Source organism: Aquarana catesbeiana, linkage group LG02 (assembly GCF_042186555.1).
Source record: "Aquarana catesbeiana isolate 2022-GZ linkage group LG02, ASM4218655v1, whole genome shotgun sequence".
In the NCBI taxonomy this organism is placed as follows: Eukaryota; Metazoa; Chordata; class Amphibia; order Anura; family Ranidae; genus Aquarana; species Aquarana catesbeiana.
This window is the reverse complement of record NC_133325.1, coordinates 136,745,834-136,772,155: the sequence shown is the minus strand read 5'-3', so window position 1 is coordinate 136,772,155 and position 26,322 is coordinate 136,745,834. Positions and strand designations below refer to the sequence as shown.

The following is a 26,322-nucleotide window of genomic DNA, read 5'->3' as shown; positions in this document are numbered from 1 at the left end:
AGGCTTTTACTCCCACATTTTTGTGGTCCGCAAGCCTTCGGGAAAATTCAGGCTTATCATGAATCTGAAGCCTCTGAATGTCTCAATTACCTACAGGAAATTCCGGATGGATTCTATCTATTCGGTGAAAGCGCTTCTTCCCCCAAATTGCTTCATGGCGTCAATAGACTTAAAGGACGCTTATCTGCACATTCCAGTCGCAGAAAGTTACCAGAGGTTTCTCAGACTGGCGGTGAGAACTGGGGAAGGAACGTTTCATCTACAGTTCAAAGCACTCCCCTTTGGACTATCCTCTTCCCCCCGCATCTTCACCAAAGTGATGGTGGAGGTCCTGGCTTTCTTGCAGCTCAGAGGCATCTCTGTAGTCGCGTACCTGGACGACCTACTCCTGTTTGCTCCTTCCCCGGAGCAGTTGTACCAGGATCTTCAGGTAGCAAGAGACAGCTTAGAAAACCTGGGATGGCTCTTGAACCTGGAAAAATCCAGTTTGGTTCCGGCCCAAAAGGTCACCTTCCTGGGCTATGTACTGGATTCGACAAAATAAAAAGTGTTCCTTCCAGCAGAAAAAATCCAGAAGGTGGACAGAGCAATATTACTGCTCCAGGGCAGCAGTCAGATCTCAGTAAGGAAAGCAATGTCAGCACTGGGCTTACTGACTTCCACGCTTCCGGCAGTTCAGTGGGCAGGGCTGCACTTTCGCCCCCTACAGCTGTTTATTCTGAGTGTCTGGGACCACAGTCCAGCATCTCTGGACTCCCTTATATCTGTGCCAAGTCAGGTCAAAAGGTCCCTCTGGTGGTGGAGGAAAGGGGCCAATCTCTCACAGGGCCTGGAGTGGGTTCTTCCAGTGTCCATAACGGTTACGACCGATGCGAGCGGCACAGGGTGGGGAGCACACCTAGATTCCAAGATGATGCAGGGCACCTGGGAAAAAGAAGACGCAAAGAAGTCCTCGAACTGGAGGGAACTGAGAGCAATAGAGTTGGCTCTCAGAGCTTTTCAGAGAGAACTCCTGGGGCAGCATGTGAGGGTCCGTTCGGACAACTCATCAGCAGTGGCCTACATCAACAGGCAAGGGGGAACCAGGAGCAGATCCTTGTGGGGTCTGGCAGAATCCATCCTCAGGTGGGCCGAAGGGAGTATTCTCTCTCTCTCTGCAATACATCTGAAGGGGGAGCAGAACCACGTAGCAGATTTTCTGAGCAGAAAAATGCTGAAGGAAGGCGACTGGGTCTTGAACCAGGACATCTTCGAGATGATTACTCGGAGGTGGGGGGTCCCCTCCGTGGATCTCTTCGCCTCAAAGGCGAATACGAAAGCTCGTCTGTTCTTTTCCCTAAACAGATGGGACGGAGCAGCCGGGGTGGACGCACTAGCTCAGAGCTGGCGTTTCTCAAAGTGTTATGCTTTCCCCCCTCCCGTAATGATTCCAGCAGTTCTGAGAAAATTTCGGTCAGAAGACACAACCCTCATTCTGATCGCACCACACTGGCCAAGGAGGCCGTGGTTCTCCCTCTTGAAGAGTCTGACAGTGGAGCCTCCCTGGATTCTGCCTATCCGGGAGGATCTTCTCTCTCAGGGTCCAATCTGTTGCCCTCAGGTGGAGCGATGGAACCTCGCAGCGTGGCTACTGAGGAAGAATTGCTAAAGGGCAAAGGTTTCTCGGATCGGCTAGTGACAACTCTCCTAAATTGCAGGAAAAGAGAGACGCAAGCCATTTACCTAAAGGTGTGGAAACGCTTTAACAGTTGGTGCACAGAAAGCTCCTTCGATGTACGAAGTTCTGTAGCAGTATTAGAGTTTCTGCAGGCAGGAGCGGACTAAGGATTAGCCCTTAGCACCTTGAAAGGACAAGTATCGGCACTAAGCGTTTTCCTGGAAAAACCGCTAGCTATAGATCCTTGGGTAGCTAGGTTTTTTAGAGCTTTAGGCAGACAGAGGCCTGTTAAAAATTCCCCATTCCCAGTGTGGGATCTTTCCTTAGTTTTACAGTCTCTTACAGGGGATCCTTTTGAGCCATTGGAATCCTGTACCTTGAAGTTGATCACCCTCAAAACTGTGTTTTTGGTGGCGATCACCACAGCAAGGAGAGTAAGTGAACTCGAAGCCCTTTCTATTAGGGCGCCTTTTTTTCAGGTTTTTCCGGACCGTTTGATTTTTAAAACGGATCCGGCCTTTTTACCGAAAGTGGCCTCTAGTTTTCATAGGGGCCAGGAAATTATTTTACCTACCTTCTGTTCGAATCCTGTGAGGGAACAGGAGCATATTTTTCACAAACTGGACGTTAGAAGGTGCGTCCTTCAGTACTTAGATAGTACAAAACAGTTTAGGAAATCCGATTCTTTTTTTGTTTTGTTTTCAGGGGCTAGGAAAGGGTTCAAAGCCTCTAGACGATCAATAGCCAGATGGTTAAGGTTGGCCATTAGCCAGGCCTATGTAATCGGGGGTTTGGAGCCCCCGGAGGGTATTAAAGCACATTCCACCAGGGCAGTGGCAACTTCTCAAGCAGAGTGGGCTGGTGCTTCTCCGGAGCAGATCTGTAGAGCAGCAACGTGGTCCAGTTTTTCCACGTTTGTGAAGCATTACAGATTGGACCTGCTGTCAGCCAAAGACCAAGCCTTTGGGCGTAAGGTGCTGCAGGCAGTAGTCCCTCCCTAAGGTAAGGTGCTCGCTTATCCTCTCTATGGTGCTGTCCTGAAAGATGAATGGGGAAAAACGGAGTTACTTACCGGTAACATCCTTTTCCAGGAATCTTTCAGGACAGCACTAGTACCCACCCAGGTTTTTGATTATCTATGAGAACTCATCGCATGAGAACGTCAGGTAAGATAAAGATTTGTATGACGTATTCTTGTGTCTCCCCAGCTGGCCGGAGGAACTCGTGAAGAACTGAGGGGCCGTTGGGAGGATGAGATTTAAATATTGAATTGGAAGGCGGAAGAACTGAGGGGCCGTTGGAGGATGAGATTTAAATATTGAATTGGAAGGCGGTGTTTCCTAAGAGGGGAGGAGCCGGTGTCTCTCTATGGTGCTGTCCTGAAAGATTCCTGGAAAAGGATGTTACCGGTAAGTAACTCCGTTTTTTTTTCATTAAAATAATAAACATGTTATACTTACCTGCTCTGTGCAGGGGTTTTGCACAGAGCAGCCCAAAACCTCCTCTTCTCGGGTTCCACGCTGGCACTCCTGGCTCCTCCCTCCTGTCGGATGCCCCCACAGCAAGCAACGTGCTATGGGGGCACCCGAGCCAAGCCGCTGCACTGTGTGTCCATTCACACTTGGAGCCTCGGTTCGGTCCTGCCCCCTCTGTCTCCTGATTGGCCCACTGGCTGTGATTGACAGCAGTGGGAGCCAATGGCTCCCGCTGTTGTTAATAGCCAATCAGGAGAGCGAGTCCCGGAGAGGCAAGGAGGCAAGGTTCTCATGGACATCGCTGGATTGAGAGGGGGCAAGTGGGTAAGTATTAGGGGGGCTGCTGCACACAGAAGGTTTTTTTACCTTCATGCATATGCATAAATGTAAAAAAAACCTTGTGCCTTTACAACCACTTTAATAGAGCTTGCAGGTTATGCACATCTGTCCTGGCTCTCAAAAAAAAAACCTTACTATCGTGTGTTTTCACAACACAAACATACTAGGAAACCCCAGGGAAACCACAAGCAAGTATGCAGTTGTTTTCCATAGTGGGAATCCTAGCCAGTATCACAGCAGTGCAGACACAAGTTCTAAATTACCACCATCCTGTCAAATTCTATTTAGTTGACTCCGATATCTGATCTACAGTGTACCAGTCAGGCCTGCCAGAGTGTATAAAACCAACAATACTGGTAAGTGCAGGCAAGTTGTGATACTTACTTGTACCTGTGTTTGTAATCAGACCAATTACTGTGTGATTAGGAAGGACCCTGGATTACAGGCCCAGGCAATAAAAAGGGCCTCTGCTTCTCTCGAATTCAGCACTAAAGCAGCCCATAGATGATTCACTTTTCTTTCCTTCCACTACCGGTGGAAGGAAAGAAAATTGCTCAATGCCTCCATCAACACAATCAGTGTTTGGCTATGCCTCACGCAGTGCTATTGTGTTCTGCTGGCAGGGGGGTGCAGGGAGCTTTCCCCGGCCAGCAGAACACAATGGTTACTACTAGTGGCTATAGCCGCCGGCAGTAATTACATGTAAAAAAATCTGACAATTTGGTTGTACCCAAAATGATCGATGGATTGGCTTGAGTACAATCGGCCTACCCTTGGATGGTCCCTGCTGAGCTGGCCAAATTTAGATTCATGTATGGCCGGCTTTAGTCATGGCCCTGCCCTTAACAGTTAAATGCCAACAAGTGCCCTTTACTGGCCACTGAGGTTCTGACAATGGAGTAGGGCTTGCAAAGGGAAGCGCTTAAATTTTATCTAAAGCCAAAGCTTTTTTTGTTTTAATAGTTTGGGAATTCAGACAGTTCAGCAGGAACCTTTCTTTTTTTCCAGTGTCACTGGGAATGTAAGTGGTGGAAAATCCACATTTTTGAGTTGTCCCCACAGCAAGATAGAGGAGAAATCCTTCAGTGGGACAGTTGTTTAGATTTCAGCCTTATAAAAGATTTCTCTTTATACTGTGTTGTGTTGAAGTGAAATGAAATCTCCCAAGTTGGATACAAAAATCAAATAAAACCTATTGAGATTTAACCAGACTTTGCTCTATCAAAAAAGAAAAAAGGTTTTGCCTTTAGATTTACTTTAATTGCAGAAGAGGACCTGTATTCAAGCATGGTATGGATGCACATTTTTTCCCAGGTATGCAGGGAGTATTGTATTGTCATTATGTACTCTTTGGTGTATCTGACAGGTTCGCTCTAATGCCCTTTACATACGATTGGATTTTCCAACAACAAATGTTCGATGCGAGCTTGTTGTCGGAAAGCCTGACCGTGTGTATGCTCCATAGAACATTTGTTGTCAGAATTTCCGCCAACAAATGTTTGAGAGCAGGTTCTCAAATTTTCCGACAACAAAACTTCTTGTTGGAAATTCCGATTGTGTGTACTTAAGTCCGACACACAAAAGTCCACGCATGCTCAGAATCAAGCAGAAGAGCCGCACTGGCTATTGAACTTCTTTTTTTTTTCTGCTTGTCATATGTGTTGTACGTCACCGCGTTCTTGACGTTCGGAATTTCCGACAACATTTGTGTGACCGTGTGTATGCAAGGCAAGTTTGAGCCAACATCCTTCGGAAAAAAATCCACGGTTTTGTTTCGGAAAATCCTATCGTGTGTACAGAGCATAAGAGTTCTTTCACATGGAGCTGCTCTGCTCCGTTCAACAGGAGATCCGTAAGCAGATCCCCTTCTTAATTGGAGCTGAACGTGACGGATGTCAGTTTCTCCTTTACATCTGTGCCCGTCCAGTTTGTGTCCGCAAGACACCGGTGGACCTGTGATAGTTCTTTGGGCTGCTGTATATAAATGGACTTGTGTCCGTTTACATCATGCTACCTCCGATCCATCAGGTTTAGGTCCAGAAAAACAGAATAGGATGCAGCGCTTTCCCATTTTCTTTTTCTGGACCTGATTGATTTGTAGGTAGGCCGGGTGTAAACGAACAAGTCAGTTTACATCAGCCCGGCCATTGAGCTACCGATCAGGTCCCCCTGAAAAGCAGACAGGTGGACTTTATTGGAAAGCTTGTGTGAAAGAGCCGAAGGCTAATTTATGGCAAAGCCTCTGGTTTTCTGCCAAAGCCTCTATGGCCCACTGAGATTCTGGCATTTGACAGTTGAATGAGGGGTGGCGGTAATGGGCTTAATCTGATCTTGAATATATTCCAAGGGGCACAGGGAACATATAAAGATGAAAGCTGGCCATACAATAGTAGATTTTCGAAGGAGTGTTTGTAGGAACATATGTATAAAAATCCTCAGTACTTTCCATTACTTGACGAATGTCATTTGAGAGCACTTAAAAATTAGCTTGCTTTTAAAATTCAGTTTTAGAATGGATGGACTTTACTAAGAGAAAACTACATACGTTGTTAGAAATTTGTTTCTTCAAGAAATTTTTTCCATCCTGCTCCTTCCAATTTACTTGTCATTGTGGTAGAAAAAGAAACTGCGATTTGACCTCACTAACAATCAGAAAATCACACTAATGTAGAAACATTTGTTCTAAAATCTTCTAGTGTATGGCCAGCTTTAGGCAGTAGATTATACCGTTTCAGGTCTACTCAAGGCTAGTCTTTTTGTTTAGATTTTTGTTTGTTGCTTTCTTTTATTGTTACACATTTTTTAGCAGTCTTCAGTTCTTGTTCCTGTTTTTGGAAGCAGTGTTTAATGAACATGATAGACAGACAGTCAACTTAAAGAAATTGGATCATCCAGCTTTTTTTAAATGAGGTCAGCTTCTTGTAATGTAGTCAATTCTTTTCTGTTGTTCACAGCTGCTGGTGCTCAAATATGTTCAGAATAAAGACGTGTTCATGAGATATCACAAAGCTCACCTCACAAGACGTCTGATTCTGGACATCTCCGCAGACAGTGAGATTGAAGAAACATGGTGGAATGGCTCAGGTAAAAAAGATGTCCTTAATACATTGTTTCTCTCTTGTATAGTTGTAGTTTTTATAGAAATCCTGTTAGATATCCATGAATAACCATGAACATGCCAATAAGTTTCTCCAGTGTTGTGCAAACCTTTTTTATATTGTACAGTGAAAGCTGAATTTTGACAGATTTGTTTGTAAACCAGCCTCATGCGATCACTGTGATTTGCTGTCATGGTGATCACCTGAACTCATGCTGATTAGTTCCTGATTGTTATTGTAGACCAGCAACTGCCAGTGACTGCAGGGTGTCAGAAGTCGGAGTGGCACAGGTGTAGACCAGTGGCTGTCAGTGGCAGTGCCGTGTCAGAACTAGGAGCCTGCATATGTGTGCGCTCCTACTTCTAATATGGAGCATAAGATTAACAGACTCTCAGCAGAGAGAAAACTTAAATCTACAGATTTGTGTTTCAGTTTTGTATTTAACCATTTAGCTTGAGTTGCCATCTAAAATGTGTGTGTAAAAATTGTAAACTTTGTAGGTTTAATTCTCTCTCTCCTCTCTCTCTCTCTCTCTCTCTCTCTCTCTCTCTCTCTCTCTCTCTCTCTCTCTTCTCTCTCTCTCTCTCTCTCTCTCTCTCTCTCTCTCTCTCTCTCTCTCTCTCTCTCTCTCTCTCTCTCTCTCTCTCTCTCTCTCTCTCTCTCTCTCTCTCTCTCTCTCTCTCTCTCTCTCGTAAAGGGCAGGGAGAGTTTGTTAGTACTGGCACAATAATTTCAGTGATAGGCAGGTCTAAAAGTGCCCCCTAATCAGGGCTGCATTCACCATAAAAGTACTTGTAGGCCAGTGCAAGCCTCAGCTTTTACACATTGTGATACAACTATCTTATATTATTTCCCTCCTCTGACCACTTCTGGACATTTAGTTAAAGAACTGTAGGGAAACGGGCAGGGGCTGTGGAAATTAATGAGATACAAGGAAACGTAAAGCCTTTCTCTTGTTTGGTAAACTGCACAGAGTAAAAGTAGTCCTTAAATATAAATATTACAACTTGCTACCTCCTATAGTGTTACAGACCACATGATATAAAAGATGTCTTCCTTTATGTGTGCTAAGTGCAGCATAATGTCTCAATACAGCCCTGCCCCTATGATATGCCCTATATAGCCAGAACACCAAAAATGGAAATATTAGTGCTCAAGCTTTTTATTTTTTTTATGTGACTGTTCTGTTGCTGCAGTGCAAGCTTGTGTTTCCTGGCTGCTGAAAATGAATACTTGTTTCATAATTAATGCCAACTTTTTTGTTAATAATATACAAACATTTTTGCATTTCTTTGATAGAAAAGAGCTGGTAACTACATGGCTTAATTAGGGTTTATGGCACCATTTTGATGTGGACTTTTTTTGTATTTTAAAGGAAGTCGGAATGCCTGCTGACTATGTAAATAAACTGGCTCGGATGTTCCAAGACATTAAAGTATCTGAAGATTTAAATCAAGCTTTCAAAGAAATGCATAAAAATAATAAATTAGCACTTCCAGGTATTACATAAAATAATTTAAAGAATAGCAATGTTTAAGTTCTGTGTTTGTAGTGTAATAGTCACAAAATGTTGTGAAGTAGGGCGCTATGGGAGCCTCAAGACTATACTGCATTTTCCCAATTATGTTAAAGTATCTTAGGAGCGTCCTTTTAAAAACCATGGCAGTCCTGTTTTTTTTCATTCTTTATTTAGTAAAAGACAAAGGCATACAATCCTGATCACAGAGCAGAGTATCTAAGGCGCAGCTGAGAGATCTATCCAAGTTGTGTACGTAACAGTAATACATAGAAAGAATTTATAATCAACATGTAGATAGACAATCGGCTATGGCAAATTGTAGGGGAAATGTCTCAAGAAAAAGAGAGTGAACTCCTGCACCCATAGGTTACCAGTATTCGTATGATAATACTTAACATATTTTTTTCAGGTTTAGGATAGAACTAGAATAAGAAAGAAATAGAGGGACAAGAATTAAATAATGAGGATGCAAAAAGAGAAAGGGGCTTGGAAGGGGGGCCCCAAGAACTAGAGAACGCAGGCTGTTCTAAGTCGATAATGCTCACTTTGCCATGGGCTCATAGAAACACTTCCCAGTCCAATCCTAAAGGACAAGTAAGGGTCTAATATCCAGGTAATTTAAGTCACCTCTACGTCTGTAGGGTGTAACAGCTCCAGGTATGCAGAAGAGCACATAAAAGCCGTCCAAGGGGTGGCAGGTATTACCACACTTTTTTTCTCTGTTAAGGCTTTCCATGTTCCTAATATTAACTTTAGCTAGCCAAAGATAGATTGGGGAGGTGAAGACCAGATTTACTAATAAGGCTAGTAATATTCCTATTCATTCTCATGGCGCATAACAAAGGCTCTAAAGTCAGGACAGAAATTAAGGAGTATAGCCGGCCCCCCTCTCTTAGACAGGCCAAAAAAGTCAGACCATGTTTTATTAATCCAAACTGCTGCTTGTGGGTGGAATAGAGGGCAGAGATCCAGGCTAGCATGTGGGTACCCAGACCTATATAGGAGAGCATAGATCTTAGGAATTGCCAGTCAGCATGGCAAAATGCTTTCTCCGCATCTGTGGAGAGAAGCATCAATAGGGAAGACCTCGATCTGGCCAGATGAGTAAGATGAAACACTCTAGTAGTGTTTTCTCATGCCTCTCGCGTTGAGGGATAAACTCTACTTGGTCAGTATGGAAAAGATGAGGAAGGAGCCTGTTGGTGAGAATATTGGAGAAGAATTTAAAGGTTCGCGCTGAGCAAAGCAAATCGCTCTGTAGCTGCCACACGGAGTCAAATCTTTGCCATCCTTGGAAAGCACAGTGATGGGTGCTTGAAGGGAATGTATTGGGGATTTCATGCCATCATTAAGTGGATTGAAAGCCTAAAGAAAGGGCCTGGGAAGGTCTTTAAAAGCTTTATAGTATGGTACTGAGTGGCCATTTGGTCCCCATGACTTTATCCAAATTGGCATAAATTAATAACCAGATGTAATTCTCCTGCAGAGATCAAAGCCTCTATGGTCTCTTCAATTTCAGAGATCAGCTTTGGGAGGCCCAAAGCTGCAAGAAATACGTAAATGAAAGTCTGCTTATGAGTTAACAATGCCAGGGATTGCTCCGATAGATTGTAAAGTTTATGATAGTAGGACTGAAATTCTTGTGCCACCTTTTGTGATGTGTATAACAAAAATAAGAAAAGTATTGATTGTGCTTAGTGTCAAAAAACTACCAATCATATGAAACCAATTGACCGCAACCAAGATTGTGACAGCAGTACCCACTAAACTACCGCATACAGATAAAAACAATAAACAAAATGATTGTGTTGCGCTATCAAACAAAGTGCTAATACATTAATACTACAACTCATAAGCATAGGAATATTGCATAAAAATCATGTGAAAATCAATTCATCAAAAAAGTGTCCAAAGATGATAATTCAATAAAGTGCATGGTGCAAAATCAGTCCAAATAAAAAGTGAACCATGCAAAAAAATTCTTGAAGTAAATGTGTATATAGCCCCATCTTCTTATGTAACCATATGCCACTCCACACCTAGGTGCACACCCAACTCTCAAACTGCTTACAGACAGTTAAAACCTCAGATATGGAGGCCTGGCTGCACTTTTCAGGAGAGATTCCTGCTGGAATGGATGGCATACTTCAGAACTCTTAAGGGCTCCCAGAACACTCAGCAGAAGACGCTTAGGGGAATATAGAGATAAGGAAGGAACTCATAGCGTAGTAGTATAAAACTATAAAACAGTTTAATAAAAAAAAGTATACTACTCACACAAGGCAGATAAAATCAGGCAAGTACAGTAGATAAATCAGCACAGTCATCAATCTTTGGACACTTTTTGATTTTTACATGAAGATTTTTAGGGAATATCTTTATGCTTAAGGGTTGTAGTATTAATGTATTAGCATTTTGTTTATCTGTTGTGATGTATTGAGTTTAACAGCAGATGAGTATGTTATGTGAGGAATATAGGTTTTCTTTCTCGAACATCACGGGACACAGAGCCACAGTAATTACTGATGGGTTATATAGGTATCACTGGTGATTGGACACTGGCACACCCTATCAGGAAGTTCAACCCCCTATATAATCCCTCCCCCTTGCAGGGATACCTCAGTTTTTACGCCAGTGTCTTAGGTGATGGACGTGTAAAGATGTCCTGTGCTGAGCTCCAAAGGGAATATCCTAAGATCCTATACTGGGGCAAGCCAGGCGAACCGGATCCATTCAAAGTGTCTTTTCATGGCCGAATTGAATGGTACCCGGGCCTCGTGTCCGAAGAAACGAGGTTTTACCCGTAATGCTTCTCTTTTTAGAGAGCTGGACCCCGCAGATCAGAAAATGGCTTTAAACTTCCTAATTTCTGGCGAGGTGCTTTACGGTCCCAGAACTGTTGGATCCCCCTACTGATGGGGGCCCCAGTCTCTGACGGTTTTTTCAAACGGAGCCCACCGTGAGAGGTGAAGATTGGGTCTGTGTAAACAGCACCCTGCGGCTGGATAAGGTAAGAGGAGATTCCACAGAATTTTTGAGTTCTAGTGGCTTTTCTCCTTTAAGGTAAATGCATGCTATGCCTATTGTGACCACCGGGGGCTGCCAAGAGCACAAACCTACACATGCTGACTCTGTCTCAGGTGTTGTAATCGCTGATTATGTCCCAGCGTCTCAAGCAGGCTGCAAACAGGTAAGGTGGAAAGGGGGATTTCTCATGTTTGAATGTTCCCCCCCAGGCTAGAGAGGGGCCACAGGGGTCTATAAAGTGGTTATACCACCCGGGCTCTGCGGCCTAATGGCCACCATCTCTCAAGATAGCCGTTCAGGCAGATCTTGTTACCAGCCTCCCTCCCTCCCCCCCCCCCATCCCCAGCCTTTCTCCGGAAGCATGACAGGAGAGTCGGCAGCGCGGGAAGCGCTCGTTTTTTTCAAAACTCGAGGGGGGGGGGGGGCGGTAGAGGCGGGGGCGGGATGTCAGCACAGAGTGCTTAGACTCCCACTCAGGCCAGCTGCAGGCTATTAAAGGCATTCTGTACAGGTGCACTCAGCCTTCTGAGAGACACAGAGCTGACGGTCGCATGTAAGGTGGGACACAGGCATTCTCCTAGGCAGCATTTACTGAAGTAACACCAGACTGAGCATTGGGTAGCAAGGCTTTTAGCCAGACTACATCGCTCAGCAGGCAGTGTTCATTTGTATACCTCACACCTTGTTGCTTTGCACTATGGGTAGAAGAGGTTCAAGCACCCCAGGAACCAGAGACACTAGGGGATCTCGTTCAGGTTCTGAGGGCCCCCTGTCGGCAGCATCCTCCCCCCCTAAAGATGGGCCAGGGACGGCTAGCTAGGGAGAGCCATCGGGGTCAGGGGCTACACCTGCTTCTGGCACTTCAGCCCCTGTATATATTACACAAGAGGTTTTTTCCTCAACCATTAATGGTCTAGAGGAAAGATTAATGGCCGTGATTACGTCTTCACTCAGTGGAAGAAAACGCACTAGGCTTTCCTCTGTTCCCCAAGACCCTTAGACAGAGGAGCTCTGGGATAAAGGAGATGAATCCCTTTCAGAGGATCGGGATGGGATGGATGATTCCTCTTCGGAGGATTCAGGTGGAGAGGGACCCTCTGCGACTTCCCAAGAGGAGAAAGTCTTAGTGCAGATCCTCACTGGTTTTTTTCCGCCGAGAAAGTTTTCAACACTTTATCCGATGGAAGAAAAGTTTATTAAAATGTGGGGAATACCGGCTATTGATGCTGCCATTTCCTCCGTAAATAATAGCCTGACTTGTCCTGTAGACAATGCTCAGATGCTCAGGGATCCTGTAGATAAAAGAATGGAAACCTGGCTTCATGAATCGGATACTATTTCTCCTGCTTCCCTCTCCCATGGGGGCCTTCTCTGGACTCACTCCCCCAGACCAAGTGGACGGAAGGGAGGTGGAGTGGGAATCCTTCTAGCTCCATGCAGCACCTATCAGGTTCTTCACCCACCTCCCTCTCTGATACTCTCCTCTTTTGAGGCACACTGCATTCGTCTTTTCTCTCCCATTTCTCTAAGAATTGCTGTCATCTACCGGCCCCCTGGACCGGTATCAGCCTTTCTTGATGACTTCTCTGCCTGGCTACCCTACTTTCTCTCTTCTGAAATCCCCACAATTATTCTTGGGGACTTCAACATCCCTGTCAACACTAACACTACTATTACTTCTAAACTTCTCAGTCTAACCTCATCGCTTGACCTGAAGCAATGGATACAGGCTCCTACCCACTCCAATGGCAACACCCTTGACCTTGCCTTCTCCTATCTGTGCACTCCGTGCAACCTTTCCAACAATCCACTCCCACTCTCTGATCACCACCTTATTAGTTTTGCTCTCTCCTTGTCTTCCACCTCTTCTCCCTCCAACCGCCTAACAGTTACACGCAGAAACCTTCGCCACCTCAACCCTTCTCTTCTCTACTCTGCTACTGATCACCTCTATGACAAAATCTCCCCCCTGTCCTGTCCCAACCTAGCTACTTTCGTTTACAACAGCTCACTGTCTTCCTCCCTAGACAAGCTGGCCCCCCTCACTACACGCAGAATTAGGCCCCGACTGCTACAACCCTGGCAAACAGATGACACCAGAAGTCTCAGAAAACGTAGCCGCGCTCTTGAGCGCCTGTGGCATAAGACTAAGACCCAGGAAGACTTCACACAATATAAATCTGCCCTCCTAAAATACTACTCCTGCCTTCACACTGCCAAACAGACCTACTTTATCACACTCATCAACACCTTCTCATCCAGTCCACGTCAACTCTTCTCTACCTTCAACACTCTACTCTGTCCTCCACTGCCTCCACCCACCAACTCACTCACTGCCCAGGAGATTGCCAATCACTTCAAAACTAAGATTGATACAATTCATGAGGAGATCGCCAATGCGCAAAAACCTCCCCCATGCAACACTCCATGTCCACAGATACAATCATTACTTCCCTCATTCAACCCTGCTACTACTACTGAGGTTGCTAAACTTTTATCTAGCACTCATCTAACCACTTGCCCCCTGGATCCTGTTCCCTCGCAAATGCTACGCTCACCCTCTGACTCGATTCTACGCTCTCTAACTCACATTTTCAACCTCTCCCTCTCTTGTGGCATCTTCCCAAACTCTCTAAAACATGCGCTAGTCACCCCCATACTAAAAAAGCCCTCACTGGATCCCACCAATCTCAACAACTTACGTCCCATCTCCTTACTCTCCTTCTCCTCCAAACTTCTTGAAAGACTGGTCTACAACCGATTAAGCGACCATCTGACCATGAATAAACTTCTTGATCCCCTTCAGTCCGGTTTTCGCCCTCAACACTCCACGGAAACTGCTCTCCTTAAACTCTCAAATGACCTACTAATGGCTAAAGCCAATGGACACTATTCTGTACTACTTCTCCTGGACCTCTCTGCTGCCTTTGACACAGTGGACCACCCCCTCCTCCTCAAAAAACTCCACTCCTTTGGTCTCCGTGACTGTACTCTTCGCTGGTTCTCATCCTACCTATCCCACCGCTCCTTCAGTGTCACTTACAACTCTACTTCCTCTTCTCCTCTTCCTTTTTCCGTCGGGGTCCCCCAAGGTTCTGTTCTCGGACCTCTCCTTTTCTCAATCTACACCACCTCCCTGGGTCAATTGATTGCCTCCCACGGCTTTAAATATCATCTCTACGCTGATGACACCCAAATCTATCTCTCCACCCCCCAGCTCTCTCCATCTGTCTCCTCATGCATTACCAACTTATTAGCAGACATATCAGCCTGGATGTCACATCACTTTCTCAAACTCAACCTATCCAAAACCGAGCTCATGATATTTCCTCCCTCAGGTGCCACTTCCCCTGATCTCCCTGTCAAGATCAACGGCTCAACTATCAACCCATCTCCCCACGCCAAGGTCCTAGGTGTAATCCTGGACTCTGAACTAACCTTTCGACCCCACATTCTATCACTATCCAAAGCTTGCCGCCTCTGTCTTCGCAACATCTCCAAGATACGCCCCTTCCTAACCAATGACACCACAAAGCTTCTAATCCACTCCCTGGTCATCTCCCGCCTTGACTACTGCAACTCCCTCCTCATTGGTTTACCTCTAAATAGGCTATCCCCACTTCAGTCCATCATGAACGCTGCGGCCAGGCTCATCCACCACACAAACCGCTCAGCGTCTGCTACACCCCTCTGCCAATCCCTCCATTGGCTGCCACTCAGTCACCGAATTAAATTCAAGATACTAACTATAACTTACAAAGCCATCCACAACCTGGCCCCTAGCTACATCTCTAACCTAGTCACAAAATACCAACCTAATCGTTCTCTTCGCTCCTCCCAAGACCTCCTGCTCTCAAACTCCCTTGTCACCTCATCCCATGCTCGCCTTCAGGACTTCTCCAGAGCCTCCCCCATCCTCTGGAATGCTCTTCCCCAATCCGTCCGATTTTCTCCTACCTTATCCACTTTCAGACGATCCCTGAAAACTCATCTCTTCAGAGAAGCCTATCTGGCCCCCACCTAACAACTGTACATTTATCTTCTCAATCAGCACATCACCCACAGCTATTACCTCTTGTATCTCTTAACCTTCCCTCTTAGATTGTAAGCTCTAAGTGAGCAGGGCCCTCTGATTCCTACTGTATCAAATTGTATTGTATTTGTACTGTCTACCCTCAAGTTGTAAAGCGCTACGTAAACTGTTGGCGCTATATAAATATTGTATAATAATAATAATATTGAAGGATGTTTTCTCCTTAGCAGGATCAGTGGCCCAACCTGCAGTAGCAGCGATTGGAGTCTGTCAATACTTAAGAGACCATGTTAAACAGGTCATCAAAGTATTACCTGAACAGCAGGCCCAGGGGTTTGCTAACCTTCCAGCTGCCTTATGCTTTGTGGTTGACGCCATTAGAGATTCTATCGTGCAAACCTCCCGTCTTTCACTGGGGTTGGTGCATATACATAGAATCCTATGGTTGAAAAATTGGTCAGCCGAAGCACCATGTAAGAAGCTACTGGCTGGGTTTCCATTTCGTGGTGCAAGGTTGTTTGGAGAGGACTTGGATAACTACCGTATTTATCGGCGTATAACACGCACCCCAATTTAGGAGGGAATTTTAAGGAAAAAAAACTTTTAGGAGGGAAGTTGAAGGGAAAAAAACTTACATTTAAATGCCCTTCATTGCAGCCTTGTCAGTGCAGCCTTGTCAGTGCAGCCTTGTCAGTGCAGCCTTCCCCAGTGCAGCCTTGTCAGTGCAGCCTTGTCAGTGCAGCCTTCCCCAGTGCAGCCTTGTCAGTGCAGCCTTGTCAGTGCAGCCTTCCCCAGTGCAGCCTTGTCAGTGCAGCCTTGTCAGTGCAGCCTTCCCCAGTGCAGCCTTGTCAGTGCAGCCTTCCCCGTGCAGCCTTGTCAGTGCAGCCTTCCCCAGTGCAGCCTTGTCAGTGCAGCCTTCCCCAGTGCAGCCTTGTCAGTGCAGCCTTGTCAGTGCAGCCTTCCCCAGTGCAGCCTTGTCAGTGCAGCCTTCCCCAGTGCAGCCTTGCCCCAGTGCAGCCTGGGATCCCCTGTCCCTGCTTCCAGGGCTTCAAAATCGCGGTCCGCGATTTGAAAATGGCGCCGCCGGCGCCGAAGTACACAGAGCCGATCCTCGGCTCTTTCCGGCGGCTCTCGTTTACTTTCGGCTCCACTCGTAGTCCCGAGCGGAGCTATCCGAGTACTACGGGACTACGAGTGGAGCCGAAAGTAAACGAGAGCCGCCGGAAAGAGCCGAGGACCGGCTCTGTGTACTTCGGCTCCGGCGGCGCCATTTTCAAATCGCGGTCCGCGATTTTGAAAATCTGACAGCTCGGGATCGGCGGGGATCAGCGTAAAACACGCACCTGCGACTTTCCCCTGATTTTAAGGGGAAAAAAGTGCGTGTTATACGCCGATAAATACGGTATATCAGGAGAATCTCTTGTGGGAAAAGCACTCTCTTACCTGTCAAGAAGAAGAGTAAGCGTCCCTCTTTCAAACGGACTCTTTCCCCAGCACCGGGGGCTTCAGCCTCCAGGCAGTCTCGACGGCCGCCTCCATCGGGGTCCAGAGACAAGAGTCAACCCCAGGGACAAAAGAAGTCCTGGGGAAAGAAGCCTACTAGGCAAAACACTAAGACCTCTGCATGAGGGGGCGCCCCCGCTCACTCGAGTGGGGGGAAGACTGCGACAGTTCTCAGAGCTCTGGCACGAGGACTTCCAGGACAGATGGGTAGTCTCCACGGTAACCTTAGGGTACAAGCTGGAGTTTCAGGAATTCCCTTCTCCTCGGTTCCTCAGATCAAATGTTCTCTGAGACCCAGAGAAGAAGCAGTCGCTCCTTCTAGCGTTAGAGCGACTTTTGTCGCAGGAGGTCATTATGATAGTTCCCGCAAAGGACCAGGGATTGGGCTTCTATTCCAACCTTTTTACGGTCCAAAAGCCAAATGGGGGTGTCAGGCCCATTTTGGACTTAAGGGATCTGAACCGATTCCTAAGGATTCAATCCTTCTGCATGGAATAAATTCGAACAGTAGTTCCCACCCTGCAGGGAGGAGAATTTCTGGCATCAATAGACATCAGAGATGCATATCTGCATGTGCCCATTTTTCCTGCTCATCAGAAGTCTCTGCGCTTCGAGGTAGGAGGGCGCCATTTCCAGTTTGTGGCTCTGCCTTTCGGGATAGCCACTGCACCTCAAGTGTTCACAAAGATCTTGGCTCCTCCTCTGGCCAGATTAAGGGCTCAGGGTATAGCTGTCATAGCATACCTAGACGACCTGCTCTTGATAGACCGGTCGGTAGCCTCTTTGAATGGAAACTTGAGGACCACGGTCAGGTATCTAGAACACCTGGGTTGGATCCTCAACTTAGAAAAGTCTTTCCTAAAACCAGTAAGAAGACTGGAGTACTTAGGTCTGATTATAGATACAAGCCAGGAGAAAATATTTCTACCCCAGGCAAAGATCACTGCTTTGAGAGAGCTGATTCTGACAGTAAGGACCAAGAAGGGTCCCTCAGTCCGCCTTTGTATGAGGCTACTAGGGAAGATGATGTCTTCATTCGAAGCAGTTCCCTATGCTCAGTTTCACTCAAGAATGCTGCAACACAGTATTCTGTCGACCTGGAACAAGAAGGTTCAGGCATTAGACTTTCCGATGCACCTGTCGCATGCGGTGCGTCAGAGCCTCAATTGGTGGCTCATACCCGAAAACCTGCAGAAGGGGAAATCCTTTCTACCGGTTACCTGGACGGTGGTAACAACAGATGCCAGTCTGTCAGGTTGGGGAGCAGTTCTGGAACAGGCTGCGGTCCAAGGGGTATGGTCCAAGACAGAGAGGACCTTACCCATCAACATTCTGGAGATCCGGGCGATACATCTAGCTCTAAAAGCCTGGACTATCAGGCTACAGGGTTGTCCGGTCAGGATCCAGTCCGACAATGCCACAGCAGTGGCTTATGTCAATCATCAGGGAGGCACCCGGAGCCGAGCTGCTCAAAAAGAGGTGAACCAGATCTTAGTCTGGGCAGAGATGCATGTGCCATGCATATCGGCAGTTTTCATCCCGGGAATAGAAAGTTGGCAGGCGGACTATCTAAGTCGCCAGCAGTTACTTCCAGGGGAATGGTCTCTGCATCCCAACGTCTTTTGGGCCATATGCCAAAGATGGGGGGTTCCAGATGTAGATCTCTTTGCATCCCGATTCAACAAAAAGATAGACAGATTTGTGGCAAGGACAAAAGATCCTCTTGCATGCGGGACGGATGCGTTGGTGATTCCGTGGCATCGGTTCTCACTGATTTACGCATTCCCGCCTATTCTGCTACTACCACGACTCCTTCGCAGGATCAGGCAGGAAAGGAAGTCGGTACTTCTGGTGGCCCCCGCTTGGCCCAGAAGGACTTGGTATGCAGAAATAGTAAGGATGACGGTGGGTTCCCCGTGGACCCTACCAGTACGCCCAGACCTGTTATCTCAAGGTCCAGTGTTCCATCCTGCCTTACAAACGCTAAATTTGACGGTTTGGCTATTGAGACCCACGTTCTGAAGAGTCGTGGGCTCTCAGGTCCTGTCATATCTACCTTGATTAATGCAAGGAAGCCAGCTTCCAGGATGATTTATCATAGAGTCTGGAAGGCTTATATAACCTGGTGTGAATCCAGAGGTTGGCATCCCAGGAAATATGTCATAGGTAGAATCCTTGATTTTCTACAGATGGGATTAGAGATGAAGCTGGCCTTGAGTACCATCAAGGGCCAGGTTTCTGCTTTATCAGTATTATTTCAGCGGCCACTTGCTTCGCATTCTTTGGTCCGAAACTTTATGCAGGGGGTGATGCGTCTTAATCCTCCGGTTAAAGCGCCCCTAAACCCCTGGGACTTGAATTTGGTCCTGGCTGTGTTACAGAAACAGCCTTTTGAACCAATAAGTCAGATTCCTTTGGTCTTGTTGACAAGGAAATTAATTTTTCTGGTGGCCATCTCTTCTGCTAGAAGAGTATCAGAATTAGCAGCTCTTTCCTGTAAGGAGCCTTATTTGATTATACACAAGGATAGAGTGGTACTACGCCCTCATCCTAGTTTTTTACCGAAGGTGGTTTCTGATTTTCATTTAAACCAAGACATTGTTCTACCTTCCTTTTTTCCAGATCCCTGTTCTCCGGAAGAGAGATCTCTACATTCGTTGGATGTAGTAAGAGCAGTTAAGGCCTATCTAGGGGCAACTACTCAGATCCGCAAGACGGATGTTTTGTTTGTGCTGCCAGAGGGTCCCAATAGAGGACAGGCAGCGTCAAAAGCTATCATTTCTAAATGGATTCGACAGTTGATCATTCAAGCTTACGGTTTGAAACAGAAGATTCCTCCGTTTCAGATCAGGGCACATTCCACAAGGGCTATTGGTGCTTCTTGGGCAGTGCATCACCGGGCCTCTATGGCTCAAATCTGCAAGGCCGCAACCTGGTCTTCAGTTCATACATTCACCAGATTCTATCAGGTGGATGTGAGAAGGCATGAGGATATCGCCTTTGGGCGTAGTGTGCTGCAGGCAGCGGTACAGGGTCCTCAGGTCTGATTGCACCCTACTTGGTCGTGGTTCCCCCCCCCCTCAGGTAGCATTGCTCTGGGACATCCCATCAGTAATTACTGTGGCTCTGTGTCCCGTGATGTTCGAGAAAGAAAATAGGATTTTTTAAAACAGCTTACCTGTAAAATCCTTTTCTTTCGAAGGACATCACGGGACACAGAGGTCCCGCCCCTCTTCTAATACACTATATTGCTTGGCTACAAAACTGAGGTATCCCTGCAAGGGGGAGGGATTATATAGGGGGTTGAACTTCCTGATAGGGTGTCCAATCACCAGTGATACCTATATAACCCATCAGTAATTACTGTGGCTCTGTGTCCCGTGATGTCCTTCGAAAGAAAAGGATTTTACAGGTAAGCTGTTTTAAAAAATCCTATTTTCTGCTGTGAACCTTGGATGAATCTGGCCAGCATACGACTTGGCTTATCAGAGAATTTGTAGAAAGATCTAGGCCCTTTCAGGAGATTCCATTTATTAACCTGAAACCGCAAGGAATTCAGCCACTCCCATAAACATGCTAGTCCTGTTGTGCAGTTTTTCTTTAGTGGGGATAGTGTGAGGTCACAACCCATCTGAGTGTCACTATAAGGGTTTTTGTAAACGGGCGTTCGTGTCAAACGCAGTCTTTTCTGCTCAAACACAGCACTACTCAGATGCATATATTTGAATGTGAAACACAAGGCTGCATTTGACCTGCTTTACCTGCTGCATCCAAAGAAACATAAAGCAGGTCAAATGCAGCCTCTGCACTGTCATCTACACTTCTCCAGTGTAGTCAGTAGGAAGCTGCTGACCTGTGTCTGACATGCATTTTAAGCGCAGGAGATCCTATCCTTGAACAAAGGCCCTTAGTGAAACCAGCACTTCCACAAGCTGCTATATATATCATTGCTGAGGCTGATATCCTGTCAGTATAAAAATTTTGGAGCTTCCATTATGGGCTGGTTAGGACTCCTAACCTGTGTGCTTGTTCAAAGTCACTGTCTTACCAGAGCAGCAAGGATGAGAATGAACTTGTACATTAAATAGGTAGATCCTGTATCTCTATTATGATTTGGGGGAAGATGGGATTTTTTTCATAGTTTTTGTTTCTATGGTCTAATCTTGTTTTGTTGTTCTGTTTTGTTATGGCAGCTGATTCTGTGAACATTAAGATTTTAAATGCGGGTGCATGGTCAAGGAGCTCTGAAAAGGTCTTTGTTTCTCTCCCCACTGAACTGGAAGACCTCATCCCTGAAGTGGAAGAGTTCTACAAGAAGAATCACAGTGGAAGAAAACTGCACTGGCATCATTTAATGTCTAATGGCATTGTGAGTAGTATTTGCTTAGGACTGGCTCGCCAGAGTCTGCAAGTACTTGTACTTGTTTAAAGTATTCTACACAGAGACAGTATACATTTCATGGTAAAGACCGTTGATATACCTCTTGTTACATGTTACACCGATATTCAGGGTGTAACATGTTATAGGTGCACAGGCCCCTGCTCCGCCATTCTGACAGCTAGCATGGGGTCTTATCTCCTCCCGCTGTCACAGCCTGCAGAAAACGTGGCCGTGCGGGGCTCCGCCCACCTAGCATCACCATCCAACAACAGTGAACGGGAAAACTACAAGGCACTGTGGTAGTTCATTAAAGTGGAGCTCTCCCTAAAAGGAGAAGCTCCACTTGTTTGCTTCCTCCCCCCTCCGCTGCCACATTTGGCACCTTTTGGGAGGGTATCTGTTTTTGACATATACCCTTCCCACGCCATTCACAAAGCACAGCACGCTTTGCACATGCGCAGTAGAGAACCCTTACAAGGAATGGCGGTGGCAGCACCCGAGAGCCGATTGAAAAATCAGCTGGGATGCCGACATTGATGGATCCTTGGACAGGAGGTAAGTGTCCTAATATTAAGTCAGCAGCTACATTATTTGTAGCTGCTGACTTTTAATTTTTTGCTGGTGGGGGGGGGGTGGAGCTCCTCTTTAAATCTTCCTGTCACAGTGTAACTGCTTGCTCGTGTCCTGCAGACAGTCTGCAGGACTGTGGCATTGCACCCACAATTTGCTGATCATGGGTGCAATGCTTCACAGGTCCATTACAAAAAAATAACAATGCATTTTTTTTTTTACCTGCAAAAAATTATGCATTTATTATTTTTTTGTAAAAGTGAACTTATCCTTTAAAGGTGAACACAGGTGTCATTACTCACACATGACCTAATCAGCACAGTGTTTAAGATGAATGACAGGTACAGTTGATTTTCAAAGTTAGATTGGGTCAGCGTGGTTACCTTTAATGATTGCTACATTACATCTGGAAGGCTGCTGGAGATGCTCAAATTGTCAGTAGTAGTTCACCCCAAATACAATCTGAGCTGTGATCTTCTGTAAAATAGTGAGGAGGTGACAACCTAACTTTTAAGAATCAGTTTTTCCTGAAGTTCATCTTTAAAGTGGTGTTCCGGCCAAAATGATACTTTTTAAATAAAAATACCCATATAATACACACGCTTAATGTATTCTAGTAAAGTTAGTCTGTAAATAAAGGTCTGTTTTGTTAGTTTATAGCTGTAGTATGTTATTTTATAAACTTACAGCAGGCTGTGGCCATCTTAAGTGTGGGCATCTGAAGCCAGACTGTATTTCTTCCTGGATCTCATCCTTGCAGATCTCGCACATGCTCAATGCAGCACAAGCAGTGTAATAGGTTTCAGGTCAGGTTTCCATAGCAACGGCAGTGTCAGAGGAAGTTGCCGCCCCTTCCCAGAAGGCATTGCAAACAGGAAATGATGTGATGGGCCACGGCCAGGGAGGAGGAAGTGAAGAATGAATACAGCAGATATACAGTAGGTGCTGAGAAAAAAAAATAAAAAATATCCAATTCGTTTACAGTGCACAGTTTAGTGAGGGATACTGAAGAGTTGTAAAAGTGGGTGGAACTCCACTTTAATGAGCATTAATACCAGTTTTCATGGTTTAGTGTTGTCAACTGTATTGCGCTGTTGCGTTTATATTATACAGCGTAGTACTAATAATTGGCAGCATTTTATAGAGTATGCTGAAATGGTTATATCAATCCTTGTATCAAATGAAAATACAATCTGTTGTACTGACCCTTCAGTTCCTTCTTTTCAGAGTGTACATGAATAAATTCCTAACATGTGACAATATGCTGAAACATATATGTGTGTGTGTGTGTGTGTGTGTGTGTATATATATATATATTTTAGGCTAGGTTCACATATGCTGCAACCTGTTCACCGATTCAGGTGCGAATCAGGTTAAAATGCGCACCATGGCCGCCCCGGAGCTGTGTGAACCGGCTCCATTGAGGGCTGGTCACAGTCTCCTGTCATGCAAATTGGATGCTGGGAAACGTGAATCTAATTTGCGTATGTGTGAACTAATTCTTTTTTTGTTAATTTCCACCTTTTGTTATTAAAAAACAGGCCCTGTGTTTCAGGTAAGTAACTTGCCTGTCATCAGTCTGCAACAGACTGGAGGAAGCATTTCCTTAGTCTTTTCTCCCCATGGGATCACAATGCAACATTGTACCATATATACTCAAGTATAGGCCGACCCGAATATAAGCCGAGGCACCTAATTTTACCACAAAAAACTGGGAAAACATATTGACTCGAGTATAAGCCTAGGGTGGGAAAATGCAGCAGCTACTGGGTAAACAATGCCCATCTGTAGTCTCACTGTGCCCATCTGTAGTCTCACTGTGCCCATCTGCAGCCGTACCTTTCATTGCCAAAACAGCTTGTGTCTCCCGCTATGTTATGCAGTCTGTTCGGCTGTAAATTGTAACAAAGCCCCGCCTCCTCCTCGTCTCTGATAGATGGAGCGCTGATACGGTTTCCCAGCATTGTATCAGTGTTCCTCTAGCACGGACAAGGAGGAGGCGGAGCTTTGTTACAATAGACGGCCGAACAGACTGCATATCTCAGCGGGAGACACACGCTGTTACACACGCTGTTTTAGTAATGAAAGGTATGGCTCACTCGAGTATAAGCCGAGGAGGGGTTTTTCAGCCAAAAAAATGGGCTGAAAAACTCGGCTTATACTCGAGTATATACAGTAATCTATTAGCAAGTCACAGGGTGAGAGGCTGCAGCAGGTGGGCTGATCTGTGTCTGTGAACACTGGTAAGAATTCCCCAGCCATGATGAGTGTGTCATCTGAGCCAACATCTTAGTCAATGATATAGATGCTGATCTGTGGTAATGCCAGGGCCGGATTAACATAGGGGCTGATGGAGCTGCAGCTCCAGGCCCCTGCCTTAAAATCGGCCCTCACAGTCAGCAGTATAAGCCTGATTTCTCGTGTCCATAAACTTCTCTGGGACAGGAGAAGCTGTGTGTAAATGTAGGGGTGTCTGGCTGCATCTGTGTTGGCTCACTGTGGTTATTACAGTGTCACAGTGCACAGTTCCCCCCTACACAAATGGCTCTGCCTTCCCCCTCCCCTCTCTCCCCCTCTCTGTGTGCAGTGAAGGAGCCGTGTGGGTTGGTTGGGAAATTATGAACAGAGCAGCCGGCAGATAGAAGGTGAACAGATATCTGAGTGATAAGCTTCCCATCCAAGTGTGAGCTCAGTGACTGGACTCTTATCTCCCTTCTCTCCCCTCTTTTACCTTTATCTTCAGCAATGGCTGTTATAACTGCATTCAATATGTAGACTCGGCTCCTTGTGCTTTTAGGTGGGTTCGCACTGCTTTGCTGTGTTTTGGCCCATTGCTGGTGTATCCGCAGTGTTCCTGCGTTTTACCCACAGTCCTATTGATTTCTAAACTGCAGATACACAAGCAGTGCGCCCAAACTGCAGCACACCAGTGTGAGCCCAAAGGCTGTACACACCCCCCTCTATAAAACTTGGTCTGATCAATACTCCTGGCATTCATTTTACACACAGCCATACCATCCCAGATCAGGAGGGGTGGGGGCTCCAGGGATTTGTTTGACTATGCTGGCCCTGTCCCTTCTACCCATCCTGGAAGAGTCCTGGAGGAAGTGGCAGGCTGCTGGTGGCAAGTGGCACACTGTATCTGGTGGCAGGCTGCTGGTGGCAAGTGGCACACTATCTGATGGAAGGCTGCTGGTGGTAAGTGACACACTGTATCTGGTGGTAGGCTGTGGTTGGCAAGTGGCACACTGTATCTGGTGGCAGGCTGCTGGTGGAAAGTGGCACACTATCTGGGGTCAGGCTGCTGGTGGCAAGTGACACGCTGTATCTGGTGACAGGCTGTCAGTGGCAAGTGGCACACTGTATCTGGTGGCAGGCTGCTAGTGGCAAGTGGCACACTGTATCTGGTGGCAGGCTGCTGGTGGCAAGTGGCACACTATCTGGTGGAAGGCTGCTGGTGGTAAGTGACACACTGTATCTGGTGGCAGGCTGCTGGTGGCAAGTGGCACACTATCTAGTGGCAAGTGGCACACTGTATCTGGTGGCAGGCTGCTGGTGGCAAGTGGCACACTGTATCTGGTGGCAGGCTGCTGGTGGCAAGTGGCACACTATCTGGTGGAAGGCTGCTGGTGGTAAGTGACACACTGTATCTGGTGGTAGGCTGTGGTTGGCAAGTGGCACACTGTATCTGGTGGCAGGCTGTGGTTGGCAAGTGGCACAATGTATCTGGTGGCAGGCTGCTGGTGGCAAGTGGCACACTGTATCTGATGGCAGGCTGCTGGTGGCAAGTGGCACACTATCTGGTGGAAGGCTACTGGTGGTAAGTGACACACTGTATCTGGTGGTAGGCTGTGGTTGGTAAGTGGCACAATGTATCTGATGGAAGGCTGCTGGTGGCAAGTGGCACACTGTATCTGGTGGCAGAGAGCTGGTGGCAAATGGCACACTATATCTGGTGGAAAGTGGCACAATGTATCTGGTGGCAGGCTGCTGGTGGCAAGTGGCACACTGTATCTGGTGGCAAGTGGCACAATGTATCTGGTGACAGGCTGCTGGTGGCAAGTGACACACTGTATCTGGTGGCAGGCTGCTGGTGGCAAGTGACACGCTGTATCTGGTGACAGGCTGTCAGTGGCAAGTGGCACACTGTATCTGGTGGCAAGTGGCACAATGTATCTGGTGACAGGCTGCTGGTGGCAAGTGACACACTGTATCTGGGGTCAGGCTGCTGGTGGCACGTGGCACACTATCTGGTGGAAGGCTGCTGGTGGTAAGTGACACACTGTATCTGGTGGTAGGCTGTGGTTGGCAAGTGGCACACTGTATCTGGTGGCAGGCTGTGGTTGGCAAGTGGCACAATGTATCTGGTGGCAGGCTGCTGGTGGCAAGTGGCACACTGTATCTGATGGCAGGCTGCTGGTGGCAAGTGGCACACTATCTGGTGGAAGGCTACTGGTGGTAAGTGACACACTGTATCTGGTGGTAGGCTGTGGTTGGTAAGTGGCACAATGTATCTGATGGAAGGCTGCTGGTGGCAAGTGGCACACTGTATCTGGTGGCAGAGAGCTGGTGGCAAATGGCACACTATATCTGGTGGCAAGTGGCACAATGTATCTGGTGGCAGGCTGCTGGTGGCAAGTGGCACACTGTATCTGGTGGCAAGTGGCACAATGTATCTGGTGACAGGCTGCTGGTGGCAAGTGACACACTGTATCTGGTG

The 26,322-nt window shown here is 46.6% G+C and overlaps 1 protein-coding gene across 1 annotated transcript in view; it reads left to right on the top strand.

Moving 5' to 3' along the window:
* Positions 1 to 26,322, top strand: part of CUL5 (cullin 5) — a 128,714-nt gene that overhangs the window by 76,556 nt on the left and 25,836 nt on the right. The window contains 5 exon segments of the mRNA XM_073613504.1: positions 6,426 to 6,531; positions 6,534 to 6,555; position 6,835; positions 7,945 to 8,068; positions 20,845 to 21,020. Coding sequence (XP_073469605.1) covers positions 6,426 to 6,531; positions 6,534 to 6,555; position 6,835; positions 7,945 to 8,068; positions 20,845 to 21,020 — 429 coding nt within the window.